The following is a 16,734-nucleotide window of genomic DNA, read 5'->3' as shown; positions in this document are numbered from 1 at the left end:
GTGGCGGCCCGGGGAGGGAGGTGGTTGGCAAAGGGAAATTGTGGGTGAATCAGCAATGACGTTCTAGTCACACTTGGTAATGATGAGTTATTTCTTTCCTTAGCTGAAAGGGCAGGCTGGGGATGTGCTTCCAGATCGCCACCACTTACGTTGTTTGGTTGGCTGTTGGATCAGTGAGAGTTCATTGCGACTCTAGTTTTCCTTCCTTTCTTGTTGGGAGAGGTTTGGTCTTGACTGCAGTTGTTTCAGTAGCGCAGTTGAGATTGGGAATTCTCCATTTTGAATTGACAGTCTACAGAGGAAAAGCTGGATATTGACAGGGAGGTGGCAAGTAGTTTTTTCCAAGGGTGGAAAATAATTTGGAGGAATTTTGGGCTGCCCCGTGTTTTGCCGAAGGTGGGAGATAAGAATGAAGTTGAGAGCTGTATCAGTGAGAAAGAGCTGGAAATCTTGATGCCCTGTGTGATAGAGGGTTGGGTGTGGAAGTTTATTATTTTTTCTTGGAATGTGAACAGTGCTGACAAAATCTGTCTTATTGACCATCCCAAGTTGGTGGGAAGCTGATGGTGAGCCTTCTTGAACTGCTGCAGTCTTCAATGTGGAAGGTGAGGAGGGCAAGAAGTAAGTGAAGACGGGGTGGGGGGGAGGGGTTAGGGGTGTTGGTTGAAATTGCTGAGGATTAAGACTTGTTTAAGACAGAGACTGGTGGGGAAGAAGGGGGGCAGCAAGAGATTTCCCTTGGGAAAATGCCCATTAATTCAGATGGATAATAGATGAGGATTGTGAAGGAGATTTGATTAGAGTGGCGACATTTTTCTCGCTCTGCAGAATGGCGTAGTACCTTTGCGAAAATGTTTTTTTTAGTTATTACAGTTTGATTGGGCAGGGTTTTGCTGCAATGGGATTTGAATACAAGAATCTGGGATGCAATGTGGCTGTGCAGAAAACTGAACCTGGGGATTGAGGTTCTGTTTAGTATGATTGGTGAATAATGGAAGGAAAGAATAACCAGTTAGTAAGAAAAAACAATAAACTTCAGCATTGAGGAAGTTAACACATCAACTGGAGGCTCATGGAATAAGACCACATAGACTTGTCAGTCATGACAAACAGGAGCAATATTGGAACATGATATACAAGCAATGTTGGTTATTCCACTCGAAACTATGAAGAGTTTAAAATGCAGCTATTTAATTGGCTTTAATTCTGTGGTCTTGCATTGTTGTAGAATGGTAAATTCCCATTAAACTGTGAAGGTTACAGTTCCACTTTTGTTGCCTACAGTATGAAGTGAAAGCACCAGTGCCCTCTGCTTGCTTCCGAAATGTCTGCAAACAAACGGCTAAAATGCATGAAGCTATACATGACATCTTGCCTGCGGAGCAAACACAGGTGGGCATTCTAATGAACTGTATTTAATTTAAAATGGAAAACTTCACAACGCTCCACAAAATAGGAACATCGGAAAATGTTCATTTATTTCCATGCTAGAAGAAACAAAGTTTATTAATCAGTAAATTATTAATAAGCAAAATTTGCAGGGTGCTATATTGATCTATTAGTCCCTTTTGGATGCCAAAAAGAAATTGCTTTTTCACTTCTCCTAATTAAATAGGTGAATCTCCACTGATTGCTCAGTGGATAGAAGCATCTTCTGGCCTGGTGCTGAACCACAGAGGCTATGAGGTCCTGAATTCAATTGCTGAGATACAGATCTCAGCCAGGCTGGTAATTGGCCCCAGAGCTGAACTAGAGAGTAATCAGCCTGGGTTCCTGCGTCTGATTGTATTCAGTGATCAAAGCCAGATGATTCGAAGTTGAGGACAGAATTGGCTTTGGGAACTCCTCCTGCAGCATCGTCTCACTGCTTAACCTGACACCACATGGATTAAGTACGAGAGGGCGACCAGCATACATGGAACTGTATCTAGCACAAGTCATTACCTTCTGACAATGAGACAAGAAAGAGATGATTATGTTGGGTGCCAGGGAATACAACACACGCACAAATATATGAGAGAGAGAGAGTGTCGACCAAAATATATCACTGCCACCAGGAAATTAAAGGGGCTTTTGTCTTAATGAGGGATTCTGTCAACTGAAGATACAATGTTCTCCCTTCATCAACAAACAGCACTGAAACATAAATGGTGATGTGTCTGAAGTTCTGATGGTATCTTGATGAGGTATTTTATAATATATCAAAATGCTAAAATTAAAATGTACCGAGACACCAAGGACATGGGTGTGATCTGATTTGAGAAGGGATTATCCACCTGTTGTTACAACCAAGGCGGGAAGAGTGCACTGTCTTTTCTAGTTCCACTTCTCCACAGGTCTCAATGTATATTTAAATGTTTACCCAGTTACTGATGCGGTCAATCATATACTCTATTTTTTATCCCTGAATAAAATACACCAACCAGGTTTCTTTAATAAACAACAAAAATATCAGTTTATTATGAAACAAGACTTCAGTAGCAAAGCATTGACACACAGATTGAAATATGAAAGTTCCCTTTTTACCTTAGCCTCCCCCCTCTTTGTCTCTTTCTCTCTCTCGCGCGCGCACACACACACACACACACACACACACACAGGTTAACTGAAAAATAGAGATCTATCACAAAAAAAACAAGAAAAGAATTCTTTGGCCAAATACTTGCTAATTCTTGAAGAAAAAAGAGAAAATATGGAAAATGTCAGATGTCCTTTTGTGTGTCCGGGTATATGGTGGCAGATCACTGGGATCCTTTTCTGGAGCAATCTGTTCAGGCTCCGTCGAGGATTTATCTGGCAGGTTTTTCCAGCGTCTCAGGAGAAATGCAGCATTAGGGGTTTTAGTTCCCACACATTCGATACACAGGGTTTCTCTGCGACAAGAGGAAAGAGATGAGTTGACACATTGGACCTCTCGGGGTTCCTTAGCGAGGTGCAGAAAAGATGAGGGCGGCGCAGTGGTTAGCACCACAGCCTCACCACTCCAGCGACCCGGGTTCAGTTCTGGGTACTGCCTGTGCGGAGTTTGCAAGTTCTCCCTGTGACTGTGTGGGTTTCCGCCGGGTTCTCCGGTTTCTTCCCACAGCCAAAGACTTGCAGGGTGATAGGTAAATTGGCCATTGTAAATTGCCCCTAGTGTAGGTAGGTGGTAGGAGAATGGTGGGGATGTAGTAGGGAATATGGCATTAATGTAGGATTAGTATAAATGGGTGGTCGTTGGTCGGCACAGACTTGGTGGGCTGAAGGGCCTGTTTCAGTGCTGTATCTAAATTTTTTTTAAAATGAAGTGGGGAGGTTTCTTTCTCCTTGGCAGGCAAAACACCAGCTGTCATCAAAACAGTTCACACCCCAACACACTCCCAAAGCAAAACCAAAAACATTATCTTGAGAGTCAAGCCTCCTGACCCCTATAAATCTTGACCTGTCACTTCTCTAAACATCTTTCCTTGGTCAAAAAATCCCTGCTGGGTATTAATCTGAAGACTGGTGTCTTCCAGTAAGGGTTGTTTACAAACCAAGTCCAAAAGACATTCTGATGAACTTTTTTTTAAAAAAACAAAATCAAGTCCAGCATCTATGGAATCCTTTTTTCAGTTTTAAAATCCGTCCTCAAAATTTAACAAAAATGGAAGCACTTTTGTAACACTATTTAGATGGTGTCTTCGCAGTAAAGTACTTTTGTCTATTGTCCTAGTAGGAAAGCTAATATTTTTGAAAATCAGCCTCTTGTGCTGCTTTTTTACAGACCTGTTAGTATCTAGTCTCTGGGGCTAAGATGCTAATGGTCTCTGTGCCTTACAGTTCCCAATTTATATTCATTACTTGGTTACCTGGTGCTGTTCTTTATAGGCCCAGAAGAGGCCTATGCAGGAAATATTTGTGGAACTAGTTGAATAGCAGGGCTCAGGAGGCATGTAAGCCAGAACCAGCTTTCAAAGTGCCTTTCTGATGTTGGCAGAACTCCAAATTTCATACCATTATTATATTTGAGAGTGCTGTTGTCAGCTGGAGACTGATGTTTATGGATTTGCCTAAAAGAAAACCACCTTTATCAATGGTGGAAAATTAAACTTGTTTGTTTTGGCAGTAGTCCCAATTCAAACTAAACAAACAAAGCTTTCAAAAAAAGCAGACTTGCCTGTTTGTGTTGCTTCTGCTGATAAAAGCATAAAATACAGTCCAGGAAGAGGCAAAAGTGGCCACATTCCTCTGAGCCGCAATTATATATTACAACCCTCACTTCTTCTAGGGGACATGGTGTTTATAAAACCTGATCACCAGTGCCTGCTGCTCGAGACCAACAGCAGAACGTGTACAGTTTAAACCAAACAAATTTAAAACGCTAATTTATTTTCATTCACCTTCCTGCATCCTATTGTGGCCAGATGAAAAACTTCATGATACATTCTCCCATCTACAAGTACTGTCCAGCTTTTGTATTGCACGAGGCTCCAGTGGTTCTTTTTAAATATTTCAATCCTCAATATCTTTGGAGTTGTATGTCACAGAAACAATGTAACTCAAAGCAGTTGTCATGGAAATCCCCCGTGCGTTGAAAAAAAGACCATCACACAAGTAGAGGGGTGTGATGAATTGGTAAGTAATCACTAAGTACAGAGAGTTTAGAGAATTGGTGAGTTGTGAAGAACCTACTGAACTGCCCAAAATAGCTGGCGTGCTTAAGTTCTAAGCAGTGTCTTTGTGTTGAACTCCTGTGGTACTGGGAAATGGTTACTGGTATTTGTGATGTTGGTGGCTGCCTGTGCTAAACTTGCTGTAAGTGGTGGGGACTGTATTGCAGAACAGTTACGCATTTACTGAGATGCAAATTCTACCCATGCCTGGAGGACAGTCATTACACATTGGGCCAAGGTAGCTGAAGTTGAGTAAAATTGCCAAACTTTGTTGGAGCTCACAGGATTGCAAATAAAGAAATAGCCTGAAAAGCAAACTATTTTAATATCCAGTGGTTGAAAGGACATTGCTGAAGCTCAGTTCCGCCAACAGAAACTCTAACATGGCTGCAGGACCAGTTTGCAATATTATCCAAAATCATTCAGGTTCCAAACCTCTGGTAAGTTGAAATGACATTTTATCTTTCTTTCTAATCTGAGTGCAGTTTATATGTATATTAAATGAAGTAAGTTTTAAAAAGTTCCATGTATCATTGTAATTTGATCACTCTTTTACATAGAAACGTCCTTCTGTAAGAATTTAAGCTGCATGTCATTTGCATGTGAGAGTAGCTTTCAGAATTGTGCCTTTAGTTTCACTGCAAGTATTCCCCTAACTGAAAGTTTGCAAACTGATTTATTTTTATTTCCATAGGTAAGTCATCGTCCTCCAGCTTGATTTACTCCTCTGCAAAGTTCATATTCAATTCTGAAGGTAGCAGTGAGGCACCACAGGCCCAGCAGCTCTGAGAGGTTTACACAGATTGACTTGGGGGACCTGTAAATCACAGAAGATTGATATCAGCCTTCTGCTAATCTCGGTCCTCCACTTCGCCTACCCCCAAAAAATAAAGCATGCCATAGCTTTGCTGACATTGGTATGTGTGCTGCAACTCACCATGGACTAAAGCCGTGATTACATGTGAGCTGTAAACACTGGCTTTGTTCACTAGCACGCTCTTAGGCAGATTAGACTTGGCGCAGTTCAAGTTGGTAGCCTCGGTGGCTGATCTCACTGCACTGGTTTTAATAACAAACCTGGTGAGTTGTACAGTCACAATTCAGAGCTTCTCTGAATGTCCTTTATAGGAACATGGGGCCGGGGCAGCGCTTGCTTAATCACTAATACCTTTAACTAGATAATCAGTGGTCAGGAAAAGGGCATGAAATGTGGAACATTCTTAACCAAGTCACTGTTAATCTGTTAATTGTGTATCAATGGTTTGATTATATGCAGGTGAAGGGTGTAAATTGGGGTGTTACTTGAGCATTTATAAGTAGGCACTCACTGAGAATGGTGGAGTGTTTGAGTGAGGAGCTACATGTTTGTGATCCTTTTATTATGCACAATAAATCTGAAACTGAGTAAAGATGGGCTCCAGCATTATCCTTCCATAACAAACTTTCTGGAGTTTAACAGTCACATTCTCAAGACTTCACTTCCTTTAATCTTTTAAGTTAAATATAGAAACCACATGAAACGTTTTCCTCAAATGGGTGTATTCTAACAGCAGCATGGTAGCTTTGCTATTTATCACTTTTTACCTTTTGCAGATATTTGTGCGTTGGTATAAAGTAATGGCTAACATTGTGCTGAACCTATTTACTTTGTACAGCTCTGTTCAGTTGCATGCAGTGCTCCAGAATCCAATGGAGATAACTAAATGTTTTTTTTTACAGAGTAATATTGTATTTAATGTTTTTGTAACAGAGTAAAAGCTGTTATCATGACTTGTGTCTCCAGTTTATTTTCTGTCTCCAAATCAGTCTTTCACACCCACTTCATGTGTAAAATTTGACTTCAGCATGTTGGCTGTTCACCCTCCTGCAGTGAAAGTGTAATCGTGCAACATTCATTATTCATGTGGAGGAGTGTAACAGTACATGTTTTATTCTCCAATTATTTCTAGTCTGTACCTGGTTCAGGATAATGCTGCCTTATTATTCAATATAGAATGAGTTTTTAGGAGATTTGGTTATGCTTATGAATCCACAATTAAAATCTTGTGCATTTGTTGTCTTTACCTGCAGTGATTTTAATGTGTGGAAAACTGCAGTATGGCTAAAGTGAATTGATTCTCCACCTTTCCCATTCCTTTAGGCATTGATACTATATTAGGATACAGCCTTGAGTGACACCCACAGCTTCCAGTAACTTACTCAGGTGGTCACTATTCATTGTGAGACTTAATAATGAGTGTCAATAATGTCATGCTAGGCCCCCACCTGCCAAGAATGAGGCACATTGATCTTGTCATGAACATTGATTTTAAACTGTTACTGGAGTTAAGAGAGGACTTGTTAAACAGATCAGCCGTGGCTGGAAAAGACATTTGCATATTAACACAGTGTTTGGAAGGACAAAACAGCCATTCCCTGACACATTCAACCCACAATGGACTTTTGATCACCAGACGTTGAAGGTGGGGGTGCTCGCATTCCAGGTTGACTGCTAAGATGGCCGAATACACAAACAGACATGGTCAAACCTGCTGGGCAACCTGAGTTTTCTCAATTCGTGCAAACAGTTTGGGCAGAAAGCTGGTTGCTCCTGGACTGAGAAGATCTCTCTCCTGTCTGCTTCCGTCTCTTTCTCACAAGCCACTGAAGACACATGAACCCCAAGAGAGAAAAGTGTCCTACAGCGAACAAGGTTTAAGAAGAATACTGGGCCCCAGTGAAAAGCAAGATCTACCTACAATCAAGGACTCTACAGTGAGCTCGAAGAACCGTAACAACAACTCTTCAGATATTGCCTCAAATCTTTCCACTTTGTTTCTTCTCTTTTCTGTCTCTTACATGTGTATCGCGTGTGCATGCTAGCGTGGGTGCGTCGTGTATCCATAGGCGTTAACCGAATTAGAGTTTAAGTTTAATAAATTTCAACTTTTCTTTAAACCTAAGAAAGCCTGTTTGTGCTGGTGACTTTGCCTTATAATTGAAAAGCGGTGAACAAGGATTCACTAAGGGGGAGCTAAAAACACAGTGTGTTTAAAAATAAAACCCTGTTACAGTAAGACCAGGTGACGGCTGCAAGGGAACCCTAGACCTCTTTCTCACCTGGTCACAACAATAAGCTGTTGGACTGTGGGAAGCATCAGAGCTCAGCTCAATCCTCTGCTCACCTATTATCCATACATTTTCATTTCCAGTAGATGTCACTAATAGTGATAGAGAGTGGGAACCATGGACAATTCTAGCCTAACCCTGGGGGTCCTGTGGCTAGTCCGAGCAGTGCTGATGATCGTAAACTGGGGATGAAGGGTAGAATCTTCTGGTCTCTGTGGTTTAACTAAGCCAGCAGGGGAGCCCTTTTCAATTGATGTTTTTGATCTGTGGGTACTAGAATTTTACTGTCTTGTTAAATCAACGCCCTAACTGCACTATTTTTACATCTCAGTGGACACTATCTGCATTAAGTTGACTACGATGGGTAATGACTCCCATAACGTTTAAATGTCTGCATCCTAAAAGTCTGAGAGGTGGTGACAGGAAGTGATGCATTGATTTATTTGGCTAAGTACATAAAATATTAAGTGAGTGTTCTTTTGTTGCTTTGTTTCCACCTGGTGTGGCACTGAGACACTAGGAAGATCCCAGATTGTGAATTAACTGCACTGTCTCCAAGGCCTTACCATCCTATTTAACTCAGGTTACTGAGTTGCATGATCAGTCATGATCATAATGAATGGCGGAGCAGGCTCGAAGGGCTGAATGGCCTACTCCTATTTCCTATGTTCCTATGTTTAAAGTGTGGTGCCCAGAAGTACCACAATACTTCAGCTGAGGCCTAACCATTGATTTATAAAGGTTTAGCATAACTTCCTTGCTTTTGTACTCTGTGCCTCTGTTTATGAAGCCTTTGCAACATGTCCTGCCACCTTCAAAGATTTGTGTAGATAAGGCTGCAAGCCTTTCTGTTCCTGCTAACATTCCCAGTCAATGAATGCAGAGGAAACTAAGAGTGCTATAAAAGTATGATTTTATTTGTGTATATGAAGACTGTTCTAACTCATATTTCTCTTTTCTTCCCCCCCACCCCCCCCCCCCACCCCCCCCCCCACTCCCCAGATGTTGTTCTTGAGAATCAATTCAAGTTTTAAAATTCATCTGAAGAGGCAGCTGATCCGTTTAAATGTTGTGAACGATGGAGGACCCTTACATGGGTTTGTGCATTTATGTTGGCTCGTGGTGTGTCAGTTTCCGGTTAGGGCACAATCGACCATCATTCGTGTCCACTTTGAGACGTGTTTTTTCCCCTAAAGTTTCTGCTCAAGCTCATTTGCATATTATTGAATGCAAAATCTGTCATGAACCAGCCCAATCGCACAGCGTTTTAGAACATTTTTTTTAAAAAGTTCCATGATCTGTTTGTGTGGTAATTTGCTGCAGATCAATGAATACAGCTGCAAATCACAAAAAATAAAACATTTTAATCAGTGTGTAGTTCAGTACCTGTGAGTAACCAGATTTAAAATTACTGAATGGCTTAAAACTATACAGAACCATTTAGTACGTAAATTAAGGTAATCAGTTTCCAAGCGAACTTTAAAAAAAAAAATTCTAAAAGCTTTTAAAACATGCTTGTTGTGCCCTTGTGCCCAACAGAACCCCCTTAATTTTTAGAGCCACCTCAATGGCCTGAAAACAAGCGCAATTAGTGGAAACTCGCCATGGTGATTAATTCTATCTGGGGGTGTGCCCAGTTATGTGGGCGGGGCTGGATTCTAGCAGAATGTTAAACTAGCACAAAAGATTGCAGAAACTCAAGTTATACTGTGTCATTTTCACTTCAAGTTCTGTGATCTTTTGCACTAGTTACGCTGATTCCAGGCAAATTGCACTGAGAAACCAGCACAATTTAAACTCCAGGCCACAACTTCTAGTGATTCTTGGGTTTAACAATTGAGTGCTGGAACGTCTGTTCAATTCAGCTTCAGCTGTTTGTTGAACAACACTGTACATCCTGTGAAATGATAAATATGAAAGTTTACTATTTGTTTATTGAATTACAAGGTAGTGTGTTTCTGTGGTCATTCTCACTTCTTAGTGGGAGCATGAGAGTTAATAATTGACATTGAAGTATGTTTTTTTCTGAGAGACAAAATGTGTGTATATAAACGTCGGCCACAGAGGTTTTGGGGGAAGAGAGAGTTATTCTAAGGTTTATTGAATCATGTATTTCATGCTCAGGTATATAGGAAAAAATGGGTAAGTCTAATCAGGCTATGCATTCCCTCTGCAGACTTGTTGCCTCAGATCTCGCTTTCTATACTGGAAACATCCAAGCATTAAAAGACCTTGAGCATTTGGACATTAATATGACAGAAATCTGGGAACCGAAGAGGTGACATCCTGGAGAACACTGTTTTGCATGCCAAGGTGTTTCATGATCCTAAATCTTCACTGCCCTAAGAATCAAATATCTTAACGGTCCTTCACTGAAGCAGCGTCTCTGAAGACCAAATCGGGGAGTGATTGACAGCAAATGTCCTTTCGAGGGCAGTGCTCAGCTGATCGGTCATTGTTTTTAAAACCTTTCAAACTAAGCTCAAGTTTCTGTGGACCAAAAGCAGGACTGTAGATGACCTTTGGCTTTACTGGAAGACTGTATGTAGCACTAAAAGATGCTTTGCATCTGATTATTTGTATGTTAAACCTCATGTGCAATCATAACACTACGTTTAAAAAAAAAAATGCATAGCTAATGATGGTACAGTTTATAAAATACCTTTTAAACAGTTGTAAATTCTTGCAACATTAGCAATTGATAAAAATGGATTGGTTATTTCTTATCCATGGAGGTTGCTAATCTAGGAGCTTTATTTTTTTACAAACCTTTCTATGGATTTTAAAAATCTTTTGGAGTGGTGTTTGCATATCCGATGTACATTTTCCTATACCCCACAGCTTGCTGTTAACCAAGGCTTTAAAATCAGAAGTGTTTCAGGGTTTATTTTAACTGTTATATCCTCAATGCACCTTTGGGAAACAATAGAAGTCAGCAATGATAGATTTGCAATAAACACTTTTTTCTTGGGTGGGTCAGATTAGCAGCTTTCCTTTTGCCACATGGCAGTTCTAGTTTCTGTTCTGAAATTCGTGCTTAGGGGAAGCATTTTGTGTTTAAAATGCCTCATTGGATTTATGTAATATGTAATGCTTTAGTTAAGATATGGCTTTTATCAGTTTCAAACCTTTTGCTAAATTTGTTAGATTGAGGTTAGTTTCCATCATTTGTGTTAGTTTTGTGCCATCAGTAATCGGAGTTAATGGTGAATGTCTACAATACAGTCAAGTGCCTAAGTTTATTTCTCTTACAGTACAAAAAGTCACCGTTTGTGCTGCCAGGAGTGAAGTCCTTATTTACTGAGTGCCTAATAATACATTGGTGGCACTGAAGACTGACCTTGTCTCCCATTTGTGCTGCCATTACAATTCATTTAAATCCAAGCTTGCTGAGGGGTTTATTGATATCTAATATCTCTCCAATCCAGATGTTTTTAAACTGAAATCTCAAAATAAAAGTTACATGGAAGTGATTTAGTTTTGATTTTTTGCAGTTTTATAATATGATTTTTAGCTCTACCAACTTCTGATCTAATTGGCTAGTTATATTTGTCTAAGCAACATTTTCATAGCCGGAACCAAAGTTTACTTTCTACTGCTAATTGACCTTTGGTTTGCTTCTACCCTGGAAATGCTTAGACAGTTCTCAAGTGGGAGTTAACTTGCGCTTATAGTTTCATAAACATACCTTTGATATAGACATCCAGGACAGTAGGTTAGTAGAAGTTAGACAAAGGCCATTCAACCCATCAAGTCTGCACCATTGCTTTCCTACCTAATGCAATCTCTCACTCCATTATCCTTAATATTTTCAGGTGATCAAATTCTCTAATTTGTGAACTCTGCTGTATCAGTTTATGCAGAGAATATTCCATATTGTAACCACCCTGTGTATAAAGGCATTATTTCTAACCTCCCCTTTGATGTTTTTTGAATCTGTAATAAATTTGTGCCCTCTCTTGTCTCACCGAGCAGTAAAAAGTCATTCACTATTTACCTTATCGTTACTCTTCCTAATCTTGAAGATGTCTATCAGGTCATTTTTCACCCCTAGTCCAAAAAGCCCCAACTTCTCAGTCGCTTCGCAATTCGTTTCTGGTAACATCTTAGTGAATCTACACTGCACTATTGCTTTTATATCCTTATTATAATAAAGGTCCCCAAACTTTCGGGGGGTGGGTTTGGTGTCGAATACATCTTAGGTTATCGAGGGACCCAAGGAGAATGGAGCTAGCCCAAGAACAGGAGGCGCCAATGTGGCCTGGGATAGCCAGAGAAGGTGAATTATGGCACAGCATCAGCTGTTTGACTTGCCGCCGGTTTCTAGAACAGAATTTGGACTTGTCAATGCTTCTTCTCATGCATTGTCATTCGTTATTGTTGCATCAGAACCAACTTGATACAACCAATGTCTGCTTCTGGGAGGGCTTTAAACATCTGATCTCATGCCGTAATGCACTTCTGACTATGCAAGGCTGCATCAGTTAAAGTGAAAGACATTAGGATGGCATCTCCTGATTACTGCATGAATATTGAGTTGCTTGAAGCAGTGGTTATTTGAGGTATGTAATCACTAAATGATTGAAGACCAAGTGAACCATTTTGGTCTACTCAATTTCCCCAATACCGCCCGCCCCCACCAACCCAGTTTTTGAAAGTAACAGAATTGGACTTGCTTCGGCATTATTACAAAATACTGTTTCTTAGATATAGATGGGATGAATTATGAAAGGAACTTGAATCTCTGGAGGGAGTTCAGCAAAGAAGGGTTGGGAGCCTCTGCTGTGTTAGAATGTCTGGAACTATATGTGATAGTGTTACTAATGGTCTAACTGATGTCTTGCACAAATTTGACATCATCTCTGAGTCCTGATGAAAGGACATTGATGTTAACTCGGTTTCTCTCTCCACAGATGCTGCCTGACCTGAGTATTTCCAGCATTTTCTGTTTTTATTTCAGATTTCCAGCATCCACAGTATTTTACTTTTGCTCGACATTCTCTCCATTTGTTTTTGCAAAACTTAATGTTGAACACTGAACATATTAATCTTAGCTGGCTTCCCTTCCCTCAGTGCCCCAACATTATATCGTGTAGCAGGAACTCACCTGGTGCCACACTCATCATGAACTTCCAATCAGCAGAGCCAATAATTTACAAAACTTTCCCACACCGTCCTCAAAAATCCCACAACCCATGTCCTTTTAGAACCCAATATAGAACGTCTAACCTTCACTCTTGTTTGTAATAGATTTTAAACTCTGCAACCTGCGAAAGCTTGAAGGGTTGACACTCTAGGTGGTGATTGGTATAATAAAAGCTCACCTATCTCTGGCTGACACTGCATGCTCCTAATCTAAAGCTTCCATATGACCTGCATCTCAAGACAAAGTTTTGTTTATACGGATAGCTGTTTGCATGCCATCCTAAAATTATATGAGAGGTTTCTGGTGAGAGTGTGATCAATAAGAATATCAAGTTTCATAATGTTATAGTCTGCAAAGAATTCCAGTTCTATATAATTTTTTTATTTATTCATTCATGGGATGTGGGTATCACTGGCCAGGCCAGCATTTAGTTTTAGTGAAATTGCAGTTAGTTTTCCTGCTGAGGGACATTACTATTGTCTCTGTCCATGTAAGCTGCTCCCATTTGGGTTGGCCTGCAAACATTTCACATGAATTTAAAAGTAATGCACTCGTCATTAAACTGTAGATTCAGATTTAGAACATAGGAACCGGAGTAGGCCATTCAGCCCCTCAAGCCTGTATCACCATTCAGTAAGATCATGGCTGATCTGTGACTTGCCTTCATATACCTGCCTTTGCCCCATAGCCCTTAATACATCTTCCTTGAGCCTGTGCTGACTCCTTTACATCAGTCTCAGAGCTTGTGCTGACATTGCTTTTCAGAATAAAAGCAAAGTGCTGCGGATGCTGGAAATCTGAAACTAAAACAGAAAATGCTGGAAATACTCAGCAGGTCTGGCAGCATCTGTGGAGAGAGAGAGTTATTGTTTCAACAAACATCAACTCTCTTTCATTCTCCACTGATGCTGCCGGACCTGCTGAGTATTTCCAGCACTTTCTGTTTTGATATTGCTTTTCAGAAGCTGTGAGGTTGTTTTGTTCCTTTGCAGCTGCCAGTTTAGATACTACTTATTGTGACAGATGTTCATCCTTTTCCTGCCCCCAGTAGAATACTCCCTAAGCATTTGCTACATTGCTTTGCTTTCCAGTCTAACCAGGAACTCCTGCTCATTCTAAATACTGTTGTATGTTGCTTAATTTACAAAGAGTTGTTTATTTGGTGTGTAAGGTATATTTTTGGGTTGGGGGGGGGGGGGGGGTTGCTGGGGAAGGGGATTTTATGCTCTGTTCCTGCAGCGAGTTTGGAGACTGGGAGAGCGTTTAATCAAGTGGGATGGTGGTGGGTGGGGACGCTGCTCGGTAAAAGAGCTGCTGGCCTCTGGTTGGCAACACTCAGTGGGTGGGATTTCCATCGGGATCCTTAATCTCAGGCAAGACCCACCTCTGTCCACTTAATTGGCACGTAATTCGGGGCACTCTCTTCAGCTGGGGGCCAAGACCCCCGTTGCCTCCATAAAATCCCCCCCTTGATACTAGCTGTCTTCCAGCACTTGTGGTTTTGTGTTTTACTGGTATTTCTCTTACGCAATGTAACAGAAACTCCCTCGCAGTCAGCTCTGCAAATGCTTCTATGTAGGACCATGTGAAAATGAAAGCACTTGATGAGTTCTGCTCTTTTTAAGTGTACTCTCAAATCTTTCCATTTATATTACAATTCTTGGGTCTTTGCATGCACAGCTGTGATGCAGAATAGGGCAAGTGCCCCTCTTTCAATCCCATTGCATTGCACCAGTTATATACCAGAGCTTTAACTCTGCTCCTGCTTGGAAAAGAAGTGGAGACACCTGACTGGTGCCAAGAGCAATAATTGGGGTACTGCCATTAGCTAGGCTGCTTTGTTGTTCAAACTTTTGCAGTCCAGAATGAATATAGCAACAGGAGAAGGCCATTCAGTCCCTCAAGTCTGTTCTGCCATTTGATTAGATCGTGGCTGCTATGTATTTTAACTCCATCTACCCACCTTGGTTTTGTACCCTTTATGAATAAAAATCTATCAATCTCAGTTTTGAAATTTTCCATTGACCCTCAGCCTCTACATGTAACCTCTTTGTGTGAGGCATTAAGATGCATGTCAGGTGACTGATAAGTGCATTATTAGCCTATACATCATCTGGACAATTCTATATGTCTCCAAAAATTGTGTTTTGCATTATGCAAAGGTCATTATTGCAGCCAGTTGGTGTTACTTTAAACCGTTTTAATTCAACCTCGCTGACTGCACACAACCTGTTTAGCTTTCAGCCGTGCCTTGCAGTAGCTCCTGCCTCGGAAGGAGGTGTATCTTAGGTTAGGGCCTTGCTCCCATCTTCCACAACAGTTTGCTGGGAGAGGAGTGGGAGAGATAGTGAAAAATAAAAGCATAAGGGTTACAAGAGTGGGAAACCGACAGCAGAGTAAGGAAACTGAGGGGGGAGATAGTATGAAGAATTCAAAGGCAGATGACCAGTGTTCCATAGCCATACAGAGCTAAAGACAAGTGGAAGCAAACAGACAGTTGCAAGGGTACAAAGGTCACTTTTGTTTGCAAGTAAGGCCATAAAATTAAATTTCATCTTCAATTCCTTTTGAATTTCCCAATCTGGGTGTCTGGACCCGAGGCAGAGAGTAACTGTTTGTTTGTGCTTGGCAATCATGGCGTAATCCAGCAATGGTAAATTTCGGCCTGATCATGTTCTGTTCTAGATCGCACTGTTTTGCTATAAGTGACAGGAGACTTCGGCTTCAAAGTTAACTGGATGACATTTTTTTTCTGCTGTTGTGGAATCTTCCTATATTATTTTTCCCAAAGCAAAGTTTCTGGCAAAAGCCAACAGCTTTAACCTTAAATTGGTCAGACTGAGCTGAGGTGTAGAAGCTGGGCACCACACTCCCACTGCAAAGCACTTGCAAGTTTGAAAAATATTTTCCTTCACTGGAAATCTAGTACATTCAAGACAGTCCTGGCAATAAATGGCAATCAGCCACTTACTCGATAAATTTTACACACTTCATGACCAGTGCATGACAGCAAAAGTGGGACCAGTGACGGGGGTTAAAGGAGCAGCAGCAGAAGGATATTAGAATAGTGTAGAAATGTGAAGTTGAGGCAGAAGATCAGCCGTGATCTTGTTGAATGGCGGAGCAGGCTTGAAAGTCTGAATGGCCTATTCTTGCTATTTAACTATATTTCTTTATTAATTCATGGGATATCACTGGCAAGGCCATTCCTAATTGCCCTTGAGAAGGTGGTGGTGAGTCACTGCCTTGAACTGCTGCCGTCCATGTGATGTGGGTACACCGCAGTGCTGTTAGGAAGGGAGTTCCAGGATTTTGACCCAGTGACTGTGAAGGAATGGCGATATAGTTCCAAGTCAGGATGATGTGCGGCTTGGAGGGGAACTTGCAGGTGGGAGTGTTCCCACGTGGCTGATGCCCTTTGTTGTAATTGGTAGAGGTTGTGGGGTTTGGAAGGAGCCTTCATGCGTTGCTGCAGTGCATCTTGTAGATGATACACACTAGTCACTGTGTGCTGGTGGTAGAGGGAGTGAATGTTTGTGATAGATGGGGTGCCGATCATGCGGGCTGCTTTGGCCTGGATGGTGTTGAGCTTCTTGTGTTGTTGGAGCTGCGCCCATCCTGGTAAGTGGAGAGTATTCCTTCACATTCCTGACTTAATGCCTTGTAGATGGTGGACAGGCTTTGGGGAGTCAGGAGGTAAGTTACTTGCAGCTGAATTCCTAGTTTTTGATCTGCTCTTGTAGCCACAGTATTTACATCATTGGTGCAATTCAGTTTCTGGTCAATGATAACCCCCAGGATTTCGATAGTGGGGAATTCAGCAGTGGTAATGCAGTTGAACGTCAA

The 16,734-nt window shown here is 41.2% G+C and overlaps 1 protein-coding gene across 2 annotated transcripts in view; it reads left to right on the top strand.

The window, feature by feature from the left end:
• Positions 1–11,215, top strand: part of vps54 (VPS54 subunit of GARP complex) — a 102,310-nt gene extending 91,095 nt beyond the window's left edge. For both annotated transcript variants that reach the window (XM_068044248.1, XM_068044247.1), the window contains exons 21-23: positions 1,285–1,392; positions 8,745–8,839; positions 9,919–11,215. In XM_068044248.1, the coding sequence (XP_067900349.1) occupies positions 1,285–1,392; positions 8,745–8,839; positions 9,919–10,024 (309 nt within the window). In that variant the 3' untranslated portion in view covers positions 10,025–11,215. The remainder of the gene's footprint in view (positions 1–1,284; positions 1,393–8,744; positions 8,840–9,918) is intronic.
• Positions 11,216–16,734: the final 5,519 nt, after the last annotated feature.

Source organism: Heterodontus francisci, chromosome 13 (genome assembly GCF_036365525.1).
Source record: "Heterodontus francisci isolate sHetFra1 chromosome 13, sHetFra1.hap1, whole genome shotgun sequence".
In the NCBI taxonomy this organism is placed as follows: Eukaryota; Metazoa; Chordata; class Chondrichthyes; order Heterodontiformes; family Heterodontidae; genus Heterodontus; species Heterodontus francisci.
The sequence above is the reverse complement of the archived record's forward strand: the minus strand, read 5'-3'. Positions and strand labels throughout refer to the sequence as shown.